We start from the raw sequence: 22,494 nt of genomic DNA on the forward strand, positions 1-22,494 counted from the left end.
TCAATAATCAAATAGTTCCTTTATTTCAAACCTTTAAGCCATCAATCATTGTGTTTCATCCAGATTCAAACCATGAGTCTTGTCATTAAGATGTCCATTCATCACAACACATAAAACACACTTTACAGACTTTTGGCACTGCATGTCAGGATGAAATGTTATGAGAATATAATAATACCACAGTATTTCCCAGTATATAGGGTAATTCCTCTCAAATTACAGCATCATTAGCTAACTCCTCCACAGACAATCATTATTATTTTGCTCTTAGTCTTCTAAGGCCACTTTGATTATTACCTTAAACATACAGTAATCTGTTTTTAAAGATATATCTAACATACGTTACCTATATATGTTTAGATAATTACTGGGGTATCTCTTAAGCACTATGATGGGGTATCTCTTAAGCACTATGATGAAGTCTGATGCAAAAGATACAAATAGTGTTGGGAGGAGAGGCAATGGTATCATTTCAGAATACAACTTTGTCTTCAATGCACTCCATTCATATGCAACTGTTCTGGATGAGAGCTTTATGTTCAGTGCCAACGTTCTCTGCCTAAACAGTTCAGAGATGTAAGGTTCTTGTCTCTAAACTGTGCTAAAATGTTCATTGTGAAATTACCATATTTGTTAAATTGTTGGAGAATCATGAACGTATTTTAACAGCATATGCTGAAAGTATATTGACTTGAATAAATGTTAATCACCCTTACCCTGACCTGTGAGAAAGTTTTATCTCTGCTTTTTAGGGTTGGGAACTGATGCTAGGTTCCAAATGATATATAGGCCTGATTGTCTATGTCGCGCATCAATGTAACATTGCCTGTGTTTTGATAACAGTTACAGTTTAGCATGCATGATTAACATCTGAGCAACACTGTGAAAGATGGACCACAGTAAATGGTCAAAAATCAGGCTATACTTTAGATGGAGAAAGTGATGATGAGGCAATTGCAGTACATGCAGGATGTTTATTTGCTGTAAGTCCGGTTGCACCTCAAACTTTTACACATATAAGGCGCACAGTATTGATTTGGAGAAATGTACAGTGTTTGCGGTTTCAGAATATGAGTGTCAGCCTGCTCAACCAGTGCAAGTCCTTGCAAGTACCTCCAGGACAGTGAGACCTGATACAGCAATTAGGTGTTATGCATTGAATGTACTTTAGTTTTCAATTTTTACCACCATTGTTGTTCTGATGGACTCCGTATTTTCTTGAACATGACTTTTATAATTGATATCAGTAGGTTTCCTATACATATTACATTATCAAACAGCTAAAATTTTATGTAATGTTATTGCTGAAGGCTGTTTCAAATCATGAACATTTTGGGCTGAACGGACACAGTTATCAGTGAAATGCTAACTCTGGTCACACAAGAACCCCATGTAACCCAAATTATATGTTTCTCAGATTGCAATTAATGGAGACAAATTTTAAACTTTTTGGGGGATATCTGACTTTGACTGGTCATATCTCCTTTAATGAAGACCACATAAAAAGGGTGTCCTCCTGTTTTAAAGCTCTTTTCCAGCTTCATACTTATCTTGGAAGTGATCCTCAATATAAAAGGTAACAGCATTAAGAATGATTATAACAGTTAATGTTGAATTGTATAAAATAAAATTCAAAATTTTTGCTGACATATCATGACATGAAGTGGCATCACATTATTAATGATGTTGAACAGTTAGTTATAAGTGCATGGTCAGGAACATGCAAAGTACTTATACACAACTCTGTTGATGGCTCCCAGAACACTGGATAATGTGCTCAAAAAACATTTGTGAAATGATAATTTCTAAGCAAAATGCAATTCAACTTATTGTACAACTACATGCGAATGTTGAGGTGGTAATAAACCTCTAAGAAGCAGTGCCCATTCCTAATTCAGAGCTTTTGATGCAGCAAAGATATTTTATCCAAACATTTGACACATTTGTTTTTTAAATTGAAGATCTGAATTGATAAGAATCAGAATTGATAGGCAGAATCTGAATTAGAATTGATAAAAATGAAAACAATACACAACCTTTCTCATTTTAGGCTTGTTGTCTCTGACACATGACATTTCTTTCCCCATATCTCAGAAATGAGATTGTGTAACTACCTGTTCCTTTTAATCAATTCTTGTAAAGGTTGAAATAGACATGATACAGGCAAATACTGTATATAATCAACTGCTGGTGTTGTGCTATTTATCATAATGCTTGACCCATGACAAATGGTATGTGACAACTCTGGTCTAAAAACCTCAGGCAGAACTGAACTGAATAGACAGCATGCCCAGACAGTGTAAATTTGTCTGTCTTAGTATCAGACAAAATTAGCATATTTACAAACATACATAATTAGGGATTTCGTTTTGAACAATGTGACCGGTTTCCACACCAGAGAGTGAAGTCAATACGAGAAAAGGCTCCAGTTCAAACTGAATTCTGGCCCCCAAATGTACTGTCTATGACAAATGGCAATTCCGTACTGGAGAATAGGTGTGCTTCAATGTGGGAAAGTGTATAGCTAAAATTAGATTACCTGCAAAACCTGTCTATATTTCATGAGCTTTACTTGACTTGGACAATCAACATCAATACGGTTGTTCAAAATGCTGACTACATGGGCCTAAAAGCATGACAAATGGATCATATATTCATACTCAAATACTCAATGTAGTAATTACAGAACTAGAAAATTCCTCCTGAGAAATTTTGAATGTGTGCCTAGTGCTTTCTGCTGGCTCGAGAGAGACATTTACAAAAGCTGCATGATTATAACATAATTATAACATGATCCAGGAGAAAAACTGTGCAAGCCTCTTTTTGGGTTTCCTGGTAACATCCTGTAACTATCCAGGGGCTTTAATTTTGAAATTCCAACCTCTTTCAGGCTTCCTGGTAAGATGCTATTACCATCCAGGACTTTTATTTTGAAAATCCATCAGGTTTCCTGGTTACATCCTATTACTATCTGGGTAGCTTTATTTTGAGATGACTCAGTATGTTTCTATTTAGCAGCAGTAAAAAGCAAAATAAAAATTTTGCCCTTGGTTGATCTTGAACCTGTGACCACTGAGTCACAGTTAACATGTTTGAACGAAGTGAGCTAAATACACATTGATACATGGCTATGAATGTACTTTTAACCTCCCCTCTGACCTCCCTCCTGCTCTGTGTGTATCAGGTTGCCTGACAGACACACAGAGAGACAAACAGAGAGAGTCACAGAGAGAGAGACAGACAGAGAGACAGACACAGAGAAACAGACAGAGAGAGAGAAGACTTTGCGTGTTTCTATTTAGCAGCATCAGTAAAAAGCAAAATAAAACTTAGTCTTGAACTCACAAACACAGACTCACTGTTCAAGTGATCTGCCCACCGAACTAAATCAGAATGTTGACAAACAGTTGTGAAAGTTGTAATCTTACAACTTCTGCTCTGTGTGTATCACCTTGCCATGGAAACTCAGTTGCTGATTGCATGCGCCTGTTCTCTCCCCACTGGGAAAGAGACAGATCTAAGCTCTGGCACAACCTTTTTATATACAGTCTATGGGCGCAACCCTGGAACAAATCTGTGAAATAACTTTGTCGAACACACTGTGTCTGTGAGAGCGAATTAGAAAAATGTAACTTTCTCTCAAAATTAACATTAGACCCAATAGACAGGGGCAACGGAAAACTAAAGTTAAAAATGGATACAGCCAAAAGTTTAGCTCTGATAGATTTTATAGTGGCATTTCTGTGAAGCAAACAAGTTTTTTGAATCTAAAAATCATGTATGAAATCTCCATTTTTCACTTAAAGAGCAGTTTAAGCTCACAAGAGGTAGAATTTTTAGCCCTGCTCTCACTCTCCCTCTAAAAGGGCAAGAGACATTGACTCCCATTCATTTTATTTCAGATTTTTCAAGCAAACCATTTGACAAATGTCTTAGAAAGGTCATAGCACATCATTCCTGACCGAGCCACACATTTTGATGTATTTTTTGCGCATGTGTGTCAAAAATTGCGGGAGGAGTAGCGGGACGAAATTTATACAGAAGAATAAGTATAAACAGAATATAAGCCAGAGCAACAATAATATGTGTAATACATTGCCTAGTGGTGTGTGCAGAGAATATCATTTTTCATTTAGAAGTATATCAGTATATACCCACCAGTACTTGTGTAAATAAAATCTCAATGAAGACAGCAGTATATTAGAGAGGTAGAGGATAAAAGTTATGTCAATCAATGTTGTGTGTTACGTGTCATTTTCTGATTCTGATGTAAGACAATATATTGTTGTTAGCAGCACTTTAAGGTGGATAATGGTTTATTTAATGTTGTCTTCAGCTCTGCCTGGAAACAAATTCTATTTTTTCATCATGCTCAGCGTGAAAGATGGGTGATGCATCAAAGCACAATTAATGTCACATGAGGTCTAGCTTAAACAGGCATCATAGTGAGTTTGCAACAAGAGTCCCCTGGTTTTCAAATCTTGTTTTGGTCTTATGTCAAAGTGTCATTATATCCTGTATCCTCAGTGAGTCACTGATCCCACTCTTGCCTTTTAGTCGACCTCAGTAATATTCACTTGGCCTCATTCCAATCTTTCCCCTTATCTTCAGTGTGGGCCTTTTGTATGCAGTATTCCCTTTGTAAAGTTCAATATCATCGTAGCTCATCAGTATTCTCTCTTTTGTAAAACATGTCCCTAGCTAAATTATGTAGAAATATTATAGAATTTGAAGATGGTTAAGAGAGCTGCTGCCTTCTTTTGTGCCACTGTATACACATAGTATGTGGGTGTTTTGGTTGGACAAATTTGGGGCAGGGAGACTTTATGGCTTAAATTTGGGTTTTAAATGTGCTCTTGCCTCCTAAAAATGTCTTTTCCCAGATGTCCATATCTATTTAGTATCAGTTAAGTGCTAAAAAAGTAATTGTCTGTGACCATTTCCATGTATCATGTTGTCCAGTGAATCCTCAGAAGGATGCTCCATCAAACTTAAAAGCAGCCATTGCTTGAGCTGCAGAAAAAAAAGACAAAGACAAATAAATTAAGAAAGATACAAAGATACTTGTCTGTCATTGAATACCATGCACCATGTTAAGAAATTAGTGCAATTATGATTGCTACTTAAAGGTACAGTGTGTACATTTGTCCAGTCTGGACCAAAACATGACGGCCTCTGTAGAGAGGACCCGCTCCTAATATAAATTAATAATACGTATTTAAATATAAAGTGCCTTTTCTGGGCTAAAGAAAACAACAATTCATACAATTTATATGAAACTTACCAGTGAAAACATCCAGAGGATTATTCTACATAAAATCTGTCAATAGATCCCTTCACCTAAATCTTACACACTGGACCTTTACACACGATGTGTTGTTTTTACAGGATATATACTTGTCAAACTATACCAAATTGTAAACACAAGTTCCAACTTGCTAAAACTTTAAACTACATCCTTTGCAGTTCCTCAGTCGCTCAGTTGTGATGTGGGATATGAGTCGGGTGATGGATAGAAAAACTTTTTTTCCCCACATCATGTCACGATTTATGTGCAATATAACTATGCAAGGGGTTAAAATCATTTTTAACTTTAATCAGTTATTCTGAAATCCTTCTGTCACAAATTAACAAGAGACCAATTCAATTATTGTCAGTTCAATTACACGATTGTGGGTTTATTAGCATTCTCAGCCTATAAACATGAGGACTGCTATTCAAAACCCACATGGTTTAAAGTAAGCAGAGGGTTTAAACAGGGTGAAAAAGAAGTGGAATGGGGACGTGGAATAATTGTGAAGACTCACCTTGTAAGACTCACACCTTCATGATGTGGGCAGAGTTGGGGAAGTCAGAAGCGGCCAGGCTGGGCGGGGAAGTTGGGGTGCTCTGGGCACACTGGGCTGTAATTAGATCGAAGGCAGGTGGTAGGAGTGAACAGAAGGAAAAATGTAAAGCAAAAAAAGAGTGAGCTAATCAAGGGGACTGTTACGACACAGATGCATGTGGACTTATGTCTTCACTGGATCACCATGTATTCTCTAAATATATATCCAGATTAGCCTAGGCCTCACTGGAAAGTAATGTTACAAAATACAGAAATTAAATTATTTCCACCAAAAGCCAAGTAACATACATATATATAGAGGAATATGCACTGGGAAAATATGTAAAAAAAAATCAGAAATTGTAAATTATAAATTGTATGAATTGTAGTTTTCTTTACCCCAGAAAAGGCCCTTTATATTCAAATACTTTATATTCACATTGAGGGGACCCTCTCTACGGAGGCCGCCATGTGTTTTACATTAGTCCAGACTGGACAAACTAAACACCTTTTGACTTTTTATGACAATTAAAGGCTACCACAGTTTCTTTTTCATGTTAAGAAGGAGAGGGTGAGGTGAGGGGTGTTCAGCTGCAACATGCAATTTCAATACTAGATATCACAAAATTCTACACACTGTACCTTTAAAACATTGTTGAAGTTATACAAAGCCTGCTCATCATAGGGTTATAAATTCGACCCACTTGCTCCAAATTTGGTAAAATGTATATTTTGGATCCTTAATGAACATGTTAACCTCTTCATTTTCAATATTTCTGGAATAATTATGAGTCAATCTTCCAATGTAGGTTGTTGTTTTTACTTGCCTCAAAAAGGACCTTCAGCAGCTTTGTATCCTCCCTTGGTTTTAAACATACAATGTGGCATAAGTATAGGGGCTCAGGGGTTAGAGTTGTTGTCCTCTAACCAGCAGGTCGGTGGCTCGATCCCAGTCTTCCCCGTTCCGAATGCCCTAAAGGCCCTTTCCCACAGAGAACAGAGCTACACATAGAAGCACTCTATGAATGTGTGTGAGATTTCAAAACTGTACTGTAAAGCTCTTTGAGTGGTCGTCTTGCAAAATGTTTTATGAATCCCAGTTCAGGGGCGGCCTGAGTTTGGGACAGTCCTAGAATAAATGGAAATAGTTCCCTTCCCTTGAGGAGCACTGTCTCCAGCACATCAAATGTGTCTTACTATATTTCCTGCTGCAGAGTTTTAAGGAACCTCATCTTGCTCTAACAGTGGGGCCTCCACATCGAAGAATTAGCAGAAGATCATTGAGAGCTGCAAATGTCCCCCCAGGCTTCTCCAGGGAGCGTACTTCCTGCTTCCTTTTTCCAATTTCATTTGATGTACTTGGTTTTTCTTTCTTAGCATAAGAAAGGGCATTGCACTACCTAGAGATTGACTTCAGGATTCGCACAAAAGGCTGATTTCAGGATTTTAGAAATGCAAAGGTTCTGCTGTAGTAAAGTCAGTAAATCTGCAATTCCGGTTAAAGTAGTGTAACCCAGTGACAATAAAGGGTTCAAATATCCAGCAAGGATTATTCTTCAACAGGTAGTGAGAGATCAGCCACTCAGAGGTGATAGTTGGTCATGTCCCGCCTCCAACTCAACATGATTGACAGATCACATGATTGACAGATCACATGATCAGCGGTGTCTGTGAGAGAGAGGTGGTCATGTGGGAGCGCTCACAGCAGAGAAGTGTAATTAAAACCAATCAAGTTTAATAAAGTTAGTAAAGCTTTGTGTACAGCTAACTAAGAAACAGAAGGAAACCCGGAAGGTCCCGGTTTTTCCATTGATCTCGGTAAGCTAATAGTCTGAAGTTAATGTAGCAAGTTGTGTGCATGTGCTGTGCATTGTGCTGTGTGTATTGCCTATGGTAGAGATGCTAGGGATATGTGCATAGTTGTTGAGTACAGGCAGTGAATTAAAACAGTAAGTCTTGGAATAGCTTGATACTAGAGCAGCTTTTTTATTTTCTAGTTATATATGTTTCATGTTATAAAGGCAGTGTCCACTGCCCAGTACTGCATGTCAACAGGAAAATGTTAAAATAATAATATTGTTGTTCATCATTATTGTACTATCCTCTTGAAGAGGTCAATATTACACATATTATTGTAAATGATAGTGATATAGTGTTATTTGTATGCTCACAGGAAAGAGGACACTACAGAGTATTTGTGTTAAAATTGTTCCTAATACTGGATCAAGGTGATACTAAATGCTTTTGTCATAATGGCTATGTTAAAAGGTCATGATTTATCAGTATTATAGTTAGTAGTAGTTTGATGTATGCTGGTTATGATTCATGTATTGATATTTGGACTTGAACTCATTGAACTAGAGTGTAATGCAAGGCATGCACATTATTATTAAGTGTTATACAGAATGTTTACTTTAATGTTATGATTAGTGTTATGCTTTAGTATGATTGTTGTGCATCAGATAGATCAAACAAATCTTAAATTCCTGTTTAATAAAAAAACAGGTCAGGTCTTGTGGGCAGAGTGAGAACAACCTATGGAGATCCTTTAGAATTGAAGGCAAGCCTCCCAACGTGATCCTATCTGGAAGAAGAGATCCATCAACTATTCCTTGTGGTGGTAGGGTGGTGCTGGTCACCCGGACTGCTACATACACTCATAGAGAGTGCATGCTCTTTTAAGGAACTGTCACAGGAACATTAACCAACTAAAGACAGTGGATTGATAAAACACATTGAGACTGATCACAGGAAACAGACTTTAACGACAACTGACTTGAAATGACTCATTTATTTTAAATAGCCCAATTTTTATTTTCATAGAAATAGTTTTTCCAAATGTTTGTGAACTATCACCTGTCGATTTAAGTGAGTAAAGTTACATTTGCATTCAACTTGTTGTGAATCTTGTGTACTCTCATTTATGGTTATTACAGTCTATGTCCCTCAGCTCCTCATCGGACCTAGTAGATAGCAGAGATGGGGACTCGAGTTTGTGACTCGGACTTGAGTCGCACATAAGTTGCACACACAGAGACTCGAGACTTGACTTGGACTCCTGCTCAAAAGACTTCGGACTCAACAGAAGTCGACGCGGGACAGGCGTCTAATTTCTTTCTCACAAAATCCATCTGGGTAATAGTTGTACGTCTCCTGCAAGTGAAGTTGTTGCGGCGGAGGAAACGATTTAGCTAACCAGCACTCGCTGCAAACTCCTCATCTCTGCTGTCGCTCACGGTGGCGTACCATCGCCCTGATCATTTTGCGGGACACTCTCTTGTGGCGTGCCCTTTTACTGATAACCCATTCACGCATGTTTATGCAAGCTCCTCGCTAGCCTTCTTCCCCCCTCCACCAGGCAGCCTGGCTCTTTTGCTGTCCTCCTCGGACAGACGCTTAAGCTCAGTTTTATTTTTTCGCCAATCTCTCACCCTCTTGGGGTCGACAGAGAAACGTGTAGCAGCTGCTTCTCCCGAGTTTTCCTCTGTATATTTTACGTAGTTAACTAATATAATATATATATATATATATATATATATATATATATATATATGATTAGATATAGCTGTGCAGTATTCTTAACAAACTGGATAGCAGCAGATGATAGAAGGCTCATTACAACCAGAAGCGACAAGAGACTTTTATTTTTTAGAGACTTGAGACTTGACTTGGACTCATGACCAAAGACTTGAGACTTGATTAAGTCTCACCCCACAAAGACTTGAGACTTGACTTGGACTCGTGACCAAAGACTTGAGACCTGACTTGGACTTGCAAAAAAATCTATTTGCCCTGCAAATACTGAACAACTTTTATATGATAATGAGATATGTTGTAAGTCATATTTTTATCCAAGATTCATATCTTTTATCTCCTCTATTAAGAAGTAATTCTGTATCTGTATTGTAACAAGATATTTATTTAAGGAATTATTATATCTCTTCTAATTGGACTGTCCCCTATCCTCAATTGTGGCTTGTAAAGGAAAAGTAGTAATCATTCTACCTTTTGATTATTTCCATTTAGCCTTTTATTCTGTACTGCACCAATACAGAATTGGCATTAGCTGTGCAGGAAAAAAAGTAGTTTCTTCTTTTCGAGATTTAGGATACTAAAGCGGTTTTGTGGTTTCCTCCCTCGCCAAATAAACTGAGATATCCATTTGTCCCATTTCTTAATTGATTACGATTGCATTATACTGGTAAAGTCCAAAAGATGTGTAATAGTTGCAGGATAATGTTCATCTTCTCAATGCTTATCTTATAATTCAGGGATAGGGGATAAGATTCCATCTATGCATGTCAGTATTTATCTTCGAAGACAGTAGTTAGTTAACTTGTAATAATTTTGAAAGGTCTTTTGTAAGCATTATACCCAAGTACTGCAGTGTTTCTGCTTCCCATTTATGTATATATTTATCCTGCAGGTCCCTTGATGGTGCAGTTTTTATATGTTGAGCTTATAACCTAATAGCTTACCAAAGTCAACCAAAAGTGCCATCAAACCAGCACATGATTTCAGGCTTCTCTAAATATACCAAAACATAATCTGCAAATAATGCTACTTTCTGTTCCTCCCACATTAATGCCACACTGTCTTATAAATTTGCATAAAGGTTCAATAAATAAAGTGGGGAGGGGAGGCAGGACAGCTCTGTCTTGTTCCCCTCTCTAAAACAAAAGAGTCTGAAAAGCCCACATTAATCTTTATTCAATCACTAAGTTATTCATATAGGGTCTGAATTATTCTGACAAATCTATCTTGAAAGTTAATTTTTCCCAATACAATACAGGAATTCCCATTTAATGGTATCAAAGGCCTTTTCCACATCTAATCCCATCATCGGTTTAACCTTATCTTTAGTTACCTGATCAAGTACATATAAGTTCCTTCTAATGTAGTCTGGAGTCTGTCAAAGTTGGATAAAGTACGTCTCGTCTAATTTTATGAGATTGGGCAAGATTTTTTCCACTCTGCGAGCTAGGATTGACGTAAATAATCTATAATCCACATTGAGAAAGCTGATGATGGTGGTCGATAGCTGCCATATTCTTGTTTATCTTTATCTTCCTTACTGAGATAATTGCCTCTTTCCAAGAGGGTGGAATGTCTCCCCTCTATAAGATAAAGTTGAATGTGTTCAGCAACAGGGGTGGAGAATTGCTGCTTTAATGACTTGTACTCTGCACTGCAGCTGTCTGGATCTGGGGACTTTCCAGCTTTCAATTTAGAAATGGCATTCTTTGACAGATATGTTGTACTAGATTGTAATTTTGAGCGCTTGTGAGTTTAGGTAGCTTTAGGGAACTTGTGTGACAGTCTGGGAGTCATGGGAGGCATGGGTTTGAGTGTAAATTTAGTTTTTTAATAATTTTTGATTTTGTGTTTTGTTAATTGTATTTTCCCCATGTGGCAAAGCCTGTAAGACAAATTATTTTGTCTTACGAAAGCATTTTGTTTTTGAAAAATATACTTTTGTAACTTCTGAGTTTAAAATGTATATATAGCGTCAATTTCCATCTGTATTATTATAATTCCTTTGTTAAATTGGAATTTATTGTCACCTAGTTGTAATTACTTAAATTTTCCCAGGGGATCTGCCAAACTTTGCACTGTTTTTTCATTTATGTGGTTATGTTTTTTTTGCCTTCAATGTGTCACACAGGATCACTGGTGATTTATCCCCAGTATTAATTAAGTTTAGTATGTCCTGAATGTCTCCCTTCAGTCTTTCCATTATCTTTGGATCATAAAGTATGTTTGAATTAAGTTTCCATAGATCTTTCATTGTTTCCCTTCCTAAAATTAAGGATATTAAAATTGGATTATGGTTTTGCAGATTAATTGTTGCAATATGCATGCAATAGTACCTTATTGTGAATCTATCTGTGCTGAATATAAAAAAAGTAGTCTATCCTTGCAGAGTGTGGAAAAGTAAAGTGTTTGGAGCCAACTTCAAGTCAAAAAGTTACCAATGTGTTTTTTAGCTATTCCAAATGGGTTTTTTACTCTTGTACTTTTCTAAACATACAAAATATGAGCTTGTATATATATATGAGCTTTTGGGCAAGTCACTTTTGTCGAGAGACCTTTCATCACGTGCCTGCTGTTCGATGTCCCCGAAGTCCTACCAAATTAATTTAAGGGGACTTTTCTTGTTTGGAGAAGAAGCCAATCAATAATTGTATCCACAAACTGAAGTTGTCTGCTCATTTCACTTTGTATGACCTGCTATTTATTCCCAAAAATACAGTTGGACAATGAAGTTGGTGGCATTATGATAAACAGGAAAAAGATTATTGGCCAATCCCACAAAAGACCTTTAAAAAGCAAATTGAATATACAAAAAAAAATCACAAACCCAACAATGCATTTTTTCAACAAAAAAAAAAGACCTCTCAGAAAAACAGATGTTGAATGCTTTTGCCAATAAAAGTTTCTTGGTAGATAACATTGAATTTACAAGACTTTGGCAGATTTTGGATCCTTAACAATTCATGTGATTTGCACTAAATCTGAGATGTGATTTTAGTCAATCATTAACATATGTGCTTGAGGCACTGTTGAGAATAAGTACTGTGGCTTGCACTGAGCTGTGTGATAAAATAATTAATGGAAAAGGTATTAGGGAAAGGGTAATTCTGTTGATGGTCGTCATTTGGAGAGAGTCCTAACCAGAGAGAATGCGGCTACGACGAGAGGCCTCAGCAGCCAGAGCACAGGAGATCTCGATTCGCTTCTCTTGTTCTTGCAACTGCTGCTGGGAGCTGACCAGAGCACCACCTTCCACTGGCCCATCCAGAGGAGGAACCATGTTCTGCAAACTGACAGTAAGAATGTGAGGAGATGCTGATACAGTATGTATATATATATATATATATATATATATAGCTATATGATTAATTAATCTGCAAGTGAGTCAAAACCAACTTTGATTTGGCAATGAGTGTCTTGATCCGCTCTAGTTTCTTCTGCTTCTCCTTCTGTTCCTCAGGACTCAGAGGAGTGGTGTCCTCCTCATCCAGGTAGCGCTCTGGAATCAGAATCTTGTTTGACGCGACCAGCTACAACAAAGTTAAACACACATACAGCCCTTAAACTAATTTAATGACAGACCAATATATTACTTATTTGATAGCACTTAAACAGATTCTGTTTAGATAATTTGGTTTGCTGGCTTGGACTTTTCTTATATTATTATTATCATCATATTTATTAGTAATATTATTATTAAAGCCCCTACAAGGAACTTTACATTTTCATAGACTTTTGTGCCTCTATGGACAGACATCTGTCACAGTTCAGTCTCCCATCCTGCCACTTCTCAGAACTTTTCCATGGTCTCCGCCTCTGCTTCATCTGGCTGCCAAGCCACACCCTCTCATCAAGCCAACACTACTCACCTGTGAACACAGCTGCTCCTCATCACCTGCAATCAGCCCAGCATATATTCACCAGCTCCACTCAGTCATTTGCCAGATTGTTCTACGCCTATCCAGCACTCACCTCCAAATTGATTCTCTGTTGCCGACCCTGCCTGTCTTTGACTTACCTGCCTCTTCTGAAACCTGGTAATCACCTCTGCCTTCCGTCCCCGACCAAGTCTTTTGCCTTTTTGTCTTTTGTATTGTCTGCCACCTCATCTGCTGCGAGCCACGTGAAGAATAAAGACTGTTACCAACTGTCCAACGCTTGTTGTGCTGCATTTGGGTTCAAACCTCACCCATTTCAGTACAATCTGGCCACAACATGGACCCAGTTCACACAGCCTCACCACAGTCATGCCTGGAGAGTGTGGAGAACATTCTTCAGCAGCATGAGGCTCTGCTCGCCTCCACCGCAGCAGGGATACATCAAGCTGTCACCACCCAGAAGCAAGCATCTGCTAGCCAGGAGCAGGTGCTAGCTTTGTTAGCCGCACAAGTTCAGCAGCTCACTGCTGTCCTTTCACATATGACAGCTCCAGCCCCTCCTGCAGCGTCCTCCTCTGCTACACCCCCGCTAGCGTCCCCTGGGCCATCCTCTGAGCCATGTGTGGGGGCCCCGGAGCGCTATGTGGGGGATCCTGAGAACTGTAATCCTTTCCTCACAAACTGTACTCCTTCCAAACCTTTGCTGCAGAGCTCCGCAAGGTATTTGTGGTGTCCGGATTCCAATGGAGGTCTGCTGAGTCTACACCAGAGGGGGGTCAGACCATGGCCGACTACTCCATAGACTTTCGCACTCAGGCCCGTCAGAGCAGTTGGAATATTGAAGCCCAGTGTGATGCTTAACTTCTGGGCCTAGAGGGTTACATCAAGGACGAGCTGGTCTCCTATGATCTCCCCACTTCACTGGATGGGCTCATCGAGTTGACGACATGGCTGGCTCTATGTATCCAGGTCTGACGTGGCGAGAGACAACGAGGACGGGTCGACCAACACTTTCCGGCCCAGCCTCGTTCTTCTCCAGAGGGCCCGCATGCAGAACCAGTCTCTCACTGGAGGAACGCCAGCGCCGCCGCCAGGGGAACCTTTGCCTGTACCGTGGTCAAGCCGGTCACTTCATCTCCAGTAAAAGCCCGGACTCACCATTAGCAGGGAAAATACTGGTCAGTCCAACCACTGAACTGTTGCCCAAGAAGTGCCCTCTCTGCTATGCCCGCTTACTGCTGGCAGGGGTTTCACACACCCTGACTTTATTCATTGACTCTGGGTCAGATGTCTCCCTCATTGACGACGAACTGGCACAGCAGCTTGACATCGACAGGGTTCCGCTGCCCCTGCCGGCCCCTGCCAGTACCCTGGACTGTCATCTTCTGGGGACCGTCACCCACCAGACTAGACCCGTGCGGAGGCTCCTCTCCGGGCACCATCATGAGACCATCACTTTCCACATCCTGAAGTCACCTCACATCCCTCTCATTCTAAGGTACCCCTGGCTCACAACCCCACATCAACTGGTGTAGAGGCAAAATGTATTATTACTCTGTACTGGAGATCCAGATAGGGTCAGTTACACAAGGCTTAGAAAGTTGGCCAAGGACCGAGTTGGGAAATGGAGGTTCAAATGGTTGACTGGTGTTTGCATGGGGATGAACCGGCTGGGTCGCAATGACCCAGGGATATCGGCAAATGACGCAAATGGAACTGGGTGTTTTCACCAGAATAGGTGCAATGGAATATATTCCATTGTTCCTATTTTCCACTGTTCCTAATCTTTTGGCACACCGACCACAGTTGCCAGGAATAAGCAGGGAAGCAGGGGATGTCTGACCCCCAAACACCATAACACACACACGCACAAGCACACCAACATACACTCACTTTCACTCATGGGCGGTCGCAGAGGATATAAGGTCTGTGAAAGTGAGTGTTCGGGGTTGTTTCGGGGGTTGTTTCATTGTTGTTTCGACGTTGTTTGTATGCTGATGTCATGCAAATAAAGAAGTCCCGCCTGGCCGTAACTTTTCTCCACAAGTTCTGAGTCTTTCTTAACTTCCAGTGTTTTACTGGAGTCGAGCATTTCTCTTACACTGGGCGACGGGGTCCATTCTAGGTTGGAGTCCCGGGTGCCATCAAGTCTGCCTAAAGCAAGCCTCAGCTCTGCAGCCCCGGTCCAGTTCCATCCCATCTCCTGACCTCTCCGGGGTTTCGCCAGAGTACCATGACTACCGAGAGGTCTTCAGTAAGGCCAAGGCCACCTCTCTGCCCCCTCACCATCCCTATGACTGCGCCATTGACCTACAGCCTGGCACCAGCCCACCTCGAGGTCGTCTGTACTCCCTGTCTGCGCCTGTAAGAAAGGCCATGGAGGCATACATCAATGACTCCTTGGCAGCAAACATCATCTGCCTGTCCTAGTCCCCTGCAGGGTTTTTCTTCGTAGACAAGAAGGACAAGACCTTGAGGCCCTGCATCAACTATCGGAGCCTGAATGACATCACGGTGAAGAACCGGTATCCTCTCCCTCTCATCGCATCAGCCTTCGAGCTCCTGGAGGGGGCCACCATCTTTCCAAACTAGACCTCTATGTCTACTACCTGGTCCACATCCGTGAGGGGGACGAGTGGAAGACGTCCTTCAACACTCCAACCGGGCACTAAGAATATCTAGTCATGCCCTTTGGCCTTTCCAACGCCCCTGCCGTCTTCCAGGCCCTCGTAAACAATGTGCTCCGGGACATGCTCAACAAACATGTCTTTGTCTACCTGGATGACATTCTCATCTTCTCCAGAACCAAGGAGGATCACGTCCACCATGTCCAGGCGGTCCTCCAACGACTTCTGGAGAACTCCCTCTTCGTGAAGGCCGAGAAATGTGAGTTCCATGCCTCCTCAGTCGCCTTCCTGGGGTCCATCATCAGCCAGAGGAGAATCCAGATGGATCCCAGCAAGGTCTCCGCTGTCACCGCCTGGCCCATCCCTGATTCCAGGAAGCAGCTACAGAGGTTCCTTGGCTTTGCCAATTTCTACTGACGCTTCATCCGTGTATACAGCATGATGGCAGCCCCACTCACTGCCCTTACCTCCTCCAAGATCCCCTTCAACTGGTCTTCTCCTGCTGCTGCAGCCTTCAAAGCTCGCTTCACCTCTGCCCCCATCCTTTGCATGCCAGACCCTGACAGATAGTTTGTGGTGGAGGTGGATGCCTCTGCAGTGGGGTAGGGGCAATCCTCTCACAGCCGTCAGCTGATGACCAGAAGCTCCATCCCTGCACCTTCTTCTCTCGGCGACTCTCTCCAGCTGAGATGAACTATGATATTGGGAACCGTGAGCTACTAGCGGTCAAGCTGGCACTGGAGGAGTGGCACCACGGGTTGGAGGGGGCCAAGTAGCCGTTCCTGGTCTGGACCGAACACAAGAGCCTGGCGCACATTTGGTCGGCCAGGAGGCTAAATTCCAGGCAGGCTCAGTGGTCCTTGTTCCTCACGCAGTTTAACTTCACTCTCTCCTATCGCCCAGGGTCCCACAATGTTAAGCCTGACACCTTGTCTCACCAATTCCTGAAGGAAGAGGAGGAATCAGCTTCAGGTTGTAATACCATCCTTCCATCCGATCTCCTGGTGGCTGCCCTCACCTGGGGGGTTGAGGAGAGAGTTAAAACAGCCTTGGAGAACCAACCAGCACCTGCCCTCCCAACCGGCTCTTCGTCCCAGCTGCGCTGTGCTCTGAGGTTCTCCAGTAGGCCCACAGCACTCACCTAACCTGCCACTTGGGGATCCAACGGACCAAGGAGGTACTGTAGCGAAGGTTCTGGTGGGCCTCTCTGGACCAGGACACCCAGGAATTGGTCAAGGCTTGCCTGGTCTGCAGCCAACACAAACCCTCCCATCAGGCCCCTGCTGGACTCCAGCAACCTCTCCCTGTGACCCATCACCCTTGGTCCCACATCTCTCTAGATTTTGTCACAGGTCTACCACCTTCTCAGGGCCATACTACCATCCTGACTATTGTGGACTGGTTCAGCAAGATGGCTCATTTCATTCTCCTGCCCAAGCTCCCCTCGGCTAAGGAAACGGCTGAACTGGTTCTCCAGCACGTCTTTCGCGTCCACGGCCTTCCTGTCGACAAGGTGTCTGATCGAGGACCCCAGTTCTCATCTGTCTTCTGGAGAGAATTCTGCACCCTCATTGGGGCCTCGGCTAGCTTGTCCTCCGGATTCCACCCTCATTCCAATGGGCAAACTGAGAGGAAGGAAGGAAGGAGATGGAGGTGGCCACTGCATGGTCTCCAGTCACCCCTCGTCCTGGTCACAGCAGCTTCTATGGGTGGAGTACGCCCACAACACCCTGACCAGTTCCTCAACTGGCCTTTCACCATTCCAGTGTGCTTATGGGTACCAGCCTCCACTGTTCCCTTCCCTGGAGAAGGACACGTCCTGCCCCTCCGTCCAGACCTTCATTCGCCAGTGTCACCACACCTGAGCCCGAGTCACAACCACCCTCCCGCGGTCTGTGGGTCGCTACATGAAAACCGCCAATCGTTGGCACACCAGGGCTCCCACCTACCAGGTCGGCCAAAAGGTGTGGTTGTCAACCCGGGATTCCACTGTGGGTTGACTCTAAGAAACTGGTGCCCCAGTTTATTGGTCCCTTCAAGATACAGAAGATCATCAACCCGGCTACGGTCCGGCTCCAGCTCCCCCACTCCATGAGGGTCCATCCCACATTCCACATCCCAGGGTCAAGCCTGTTACAGAGAGGCCACTGGTTCCTGCTACTCCTCCTGGATGGATGGATGGAGGTCCTGTCTACACGGTGCACAGCTGATACGTTCCTGACGTCGTGGGAAGGGCATCCAGTATCTGGTCAACTGGGAGGGGTACGGGCCGGAAGAGAGGTCATGAGTTCCTGCATGAGTTACATCCTGGGACCCCATCTCATTGCTGCCTTCCATCGGCAACACCCAAACCAGCCCAATAAGGGGCTGTCTTGTCCAGGCTGCCTCGTCATAGTGCTCCTGCTGGGTCCACGCCCTCTGCTCCAGACGTGGAAGACTCCCTCTCCTCTTCAGGGGATTCCTCATCCAACGATGAGGGGTTCCTCCCCCAGGCCCCCTCCACCCGCCCTGCTGAGGGCATGGACTGGTCCTGCTCTGAATAATTCTAGGTGCACCTTCAGGCCCTTCCTCCCACCCTGCATGTTGGCTTTTTGAGACGTCAGGAGCCGTCCCTTGATGGTGGGGTTCTGTCACAGTTCAGTGTGTCCCATCCTGCCACTTCTCAGTACTTTTCCATGGTCTCCGCCTCTGCTTCATCTGCCTGCCAAGCCACACCCTCTCATCAAGCCAACACTACTCACCTGTGAACACAGCTGCTCCTCATCACCTGCAATCAGCCCAGCATATATTCACCAGCTCCACTCAGTCATTTGCCAGATTGTTCTACGCCTTGATGCCTTTGCCTTCCGTCCCCGACCAAGTCTTTTGCCCTTTTGTCTGTTGTATTGTCTGCCACCTCATCTGCTGTGAGCCACGTGAAGAATAAAGACTGTTACCAACTGTCCAATGCTTGTTGTGCTGCATTTAGGTTCAAACCTCACCCATTTCAACATCATGCAGCTTTTCAAGCACTACCTGAGCCTTAGCTTGTGGGGGAATGTGTACTGCCTTCATTGTTATTGTAAATCCCTTGGAAGTGACTGTTACTAATGTGCACCAGCTGTTTACGTTAACACACACACCTCCTCTGCTTTCCCCATCCCTTGTTCGGTCTGCTCTGTAAACAGAGCAGCCGGCTACTTTGATCGCCTCATCTAGGATGTTATTCAGCCAGATGTCTGTGATGATAGTTACGCATGAGGTGTAATTCTCATTTTTATCGCATCTATCTTGTTTGTAAGTAAGTGCTAGTCTGTACGGGTTAACCTTTAGCCTAGTATGTAGCCCAACTGTCTTTCCCCTCATCTGTTTCCTCTACCTGTGCCGCATGCATCGTTTTGCTGGTGGGATAGTGGTCTCCGGGCTACATAGGATAATCAGGGATAAAAGAAGAGTTGAAACTGAACCTCATTCTGGCGGAAATTAACACATAGGCTTTTTTGGAGTGGCTTGTATATTCTAGTGCAGTAGGTTGCACCATGCACCATGAGCTGGATGCCAACCAAAGAACAGAAAGACTGACATAAATAATTTGCATCTGACCTTGCGGGTTAGAATTGCATCAGATCATTCTCACCTCCTCGCTAACATCCAGGTCATAGTTTTGTGGTTCCATCTGTAACCGTCTCAGCCGAGCAATTTCTTCCCGTGGTGACTCTTGGCCCTGGCCTCGAACTGCTGTCTCCATTTCTTTAATGTCGATCTCATGAGCAGTCAACCGCCTCCGCACCTGTCCATATACACAAGGATGCACACACATTCAGATTCAATTAAATCATCTGTAATCTTGATAATGAAAAATTTGCTGGGGCTCCTGTCTACTGCAGAGTATCACAATGGATCTCACTAAAGGAACAAGAGTTAACCCATGTGGAAAAAATTATAATAATCAAATCAAAATACTTTTGATTATTTTGAAACTCTAGCAGTTCAGTGGATGTCAGTTGAGTTGTGATTGACTTACTTAGGACAGATGTTAATACCAAGTCTGAACCGGGTCAAAAATATTATTTATACTTGTTTCAGCTTTTTATCAGTAGTTTATTGGTATCTGTATTTAGATTTAAACGTTCAGTGTGCAGAATTTAGTGGTGAATTTGCATGTTGCGGATGAATATTCCTCATCTCACCCTCCCCTTACCAACATGAAAATGAACCTGTGTTGAACTTCAGTTGTCATGAAAACACAAAAGGTTTTAGTTTGTCCAGTTTGGACGACAGTAAAAAACATGGCGGCCTCCACAGAGAGAACCCCCCCTCCATCTAAATATAAAGCTTTTAAATATAAAGGGCCCATTCTATGGTAAAGAAAACAACAATTCATGCCATTTAGATGATTACACACAAGTGAAAACATCACTAGGATTATTTTATATTCAACACATCATGTGACATACCTCATTTTACACAGTCATCTATTATACACATCCACCTTATTAGGCAGCCTATTTAGAGACATTTCCCATCAACCCATTTGCTTGTACTGCTTCTGCAGTATCATTACCAGTTGCTTCAGCCCCTCAACCACCCCAGCAGCCACCTGTATCCTCCAGGGGGGGGTCACATGTATTTGCTCATCACTCCCATCATATCTGTGTAATCATATGGGGGGAGTGATTGATTCGGAGCCTAGATGTCAAACACAAACTATGTTCTAATGCTGCAATAAACAGTTGAACGTTAGTTATCTGACTGAAATCCCTTTCACCTAAATCCTACGCACTAGACCTTTAAAAAGACATTTTTGCAAATAATCTGTAGTACATTATTAACTGATTAAGTATTTATACTGCCTTTATTGTCTTTTACAATGTATAAGCATAATGGCTTACACACACACACACACACACACACTTAAAGGCACATACACAGGGGTAGCTGTGGCTCTATAGGCGTAGTGCGGGTCATTCTCTAACCAGAAGGTTAGTGGTCCGATCCCAGTCTTCCCCATTTTGCATGCCAAAAAGTCCTTGGGCAAGATACTGAACTCTGATTGCCCACGATTGCTGGGTCGTTCCCATAGAAAAACACATTTTGGGGTAGGCTGTCCCAATACATGTTGGGATAGAGGGGTAGGGCCAAATGTTAGGGCTATATAGCCCTCAAACCAAGGGGTTCCCAGAATGCCTTGCAAATCACCGGCAAGCTGGGAGATAGAACCACAAATGGAGTATTTTCTCCAATATTAAGGTTTTTAGAAATTACCATGATTTTAATATCTTAGTTTAATATAATTTCAATGTTTTGTGGTCATTTTTTTCACAACAACCTTAAAACAAAAGATTGTGACTGTGCTAGCATTAGCATGCTAGCAATCTTTTTCTCTGCATGATAATCCTGTATTTTCACATAATTTCATGTCTAATCCCCCCTCTTTGAAGACACACACATGATGCACTTGATTGAACCCCCATATAAAGCAATGTTAATGAATTTAACCGCTTCTCTCATAACAAAGCATCCTGGCAGGGTTACATACATATCACAGCTGGCAATCTGTATGGAGTTTTTTTCCTATCTTGAATCAAGATCCTGGTCTTTCAGTTCAAGCACATGACTTGTTGAATTTATGTTCAGATTGTGCATTACTTTTCATCAAAACCCTGCTCTTGCACTAAAATAGCTCTTGATTGCACTTAAATTTGCTCTGGTTCTGCTCAAGCTGTGTGCTAGCACTCAGATATATATTGTTGCTGGCACAGATTTCCTCCACTCCAGCCCTTCTCCGCACTTGGGCTGATTTCGTGTGCTTGTGAATCTTCTGCTCTTGGAGTTCTCTTGTACGCTAGGAATTTTTTGTGTTACAACTCTGTCAAAAGTCCCCAACCAATAGAATGCTTAACCATAAACAATAACACACTTTGCTGGGACACACTGATAATAAGCAAAAGGCTAAATAAGAGTAACGTGACCAGGATGTTAAAATAAAACAAAAAACATACATTTCAGCTCATTTCCAACAGCACTGTCGAGTAGCAGACTTCAATAACTTAAAAATTCACAAAGCATTCAAGAAGTGTGTCCCAACAGGTCCTTCATTCTTTAAGTCCCTAGAAACATATCTGTTGTTGTTTGGTGTGATGGCAGCGTGTTCCATTATTTGCTGATGTAAGTATTTGAATCGCACATGTTCGATAGATTGCCCCATTTTCTCTGCATTTTTTGGCCCACTGTTGTCCAATTTATTTTTGGGCCAGCGTATTACAAATGTTTTAATGAACACTGTGACGGAGCGCATGACGTCTCGTCACGGCAGCAGTACACTGCCTCGTATACACGGGGGTGCCCTGCACACGCCGACCGTCACAGCACTAATGCACTGCCCCGTTTACATGTCTTATCATTACAAGTGTTAACTGTGTGCGTTACATCTTACCGGTGTTCAGTGTCGCGTCTGTGTTTGTTTGTGCGGGGCGAGCGGTTCCGGATGCGGATATAAATAGACGCTCGACTTCCGGAGTAACCGGAAGTGAACCCGCATTCTGTTTAATATTGCTTTGGCTGTTGTATGAATAGTTGGCTACGCCTTCAAGTGTACATGTGTTAAGTTTGTTACCATACATGGTTCCAGTCATATGGAATTCAATTT

General features: G+C 42.3%; 1 protein-coding gene across 20 annotated transcripts in view; it reads right to left on the reverse strand.

The window, feature by feature from the left end:
• plekha6 (pleckstrin homology domain containing, family A member 6) overlaps positions 1-22,494 on the reverse strand; it is a 200,083-nt gene continuing 177,589 nt past the window's right edge. For 16 of the 20 annotated variants that reach the window (XM_069514544.1, XM_069514540.1, XM_069514563.1 and 13 more), the window contains 5 exons: positions 19,483-19,635; positions 12,758-12,891; positions 12,503-12,651; positions 5,808-5,903; positions 1-5,013 (listed from right to left, as the gene is read on the reverse strand). In XM_069514544.1, coding sequence (XP_069370645.1) covers positions 5,818-5,903; positions 12,503-12,651; positions 12,758-12,891; positions 19,483-19,635 — 522 coding nt within the window. In that variant the 3' untranslated portion in view covers positions 1-5,013; positions 5,808-5,817. The other 4 variants (XM_069514627.1, XR_011239274.1, XM_069514573.1 and 1 more) reach the window with 4 other exon arrangements.

This window comes from Paralichthys olivaceus, chromosome 2, assembly GCF_024713975.1.
Source record: "Paralichthys olivaceus isolate ysfri-2021 chromosome 2, ASM2471397v2, whole genome shotgun sequence".
Taxonomy (NCBI): domain Eukaryota; kingdom Metazoa; phylum Chordata; class Actinopteri; order Pleuronectiformes; family Paralichthyidae; genus Paralichthys; species Paralichthys olivaceus.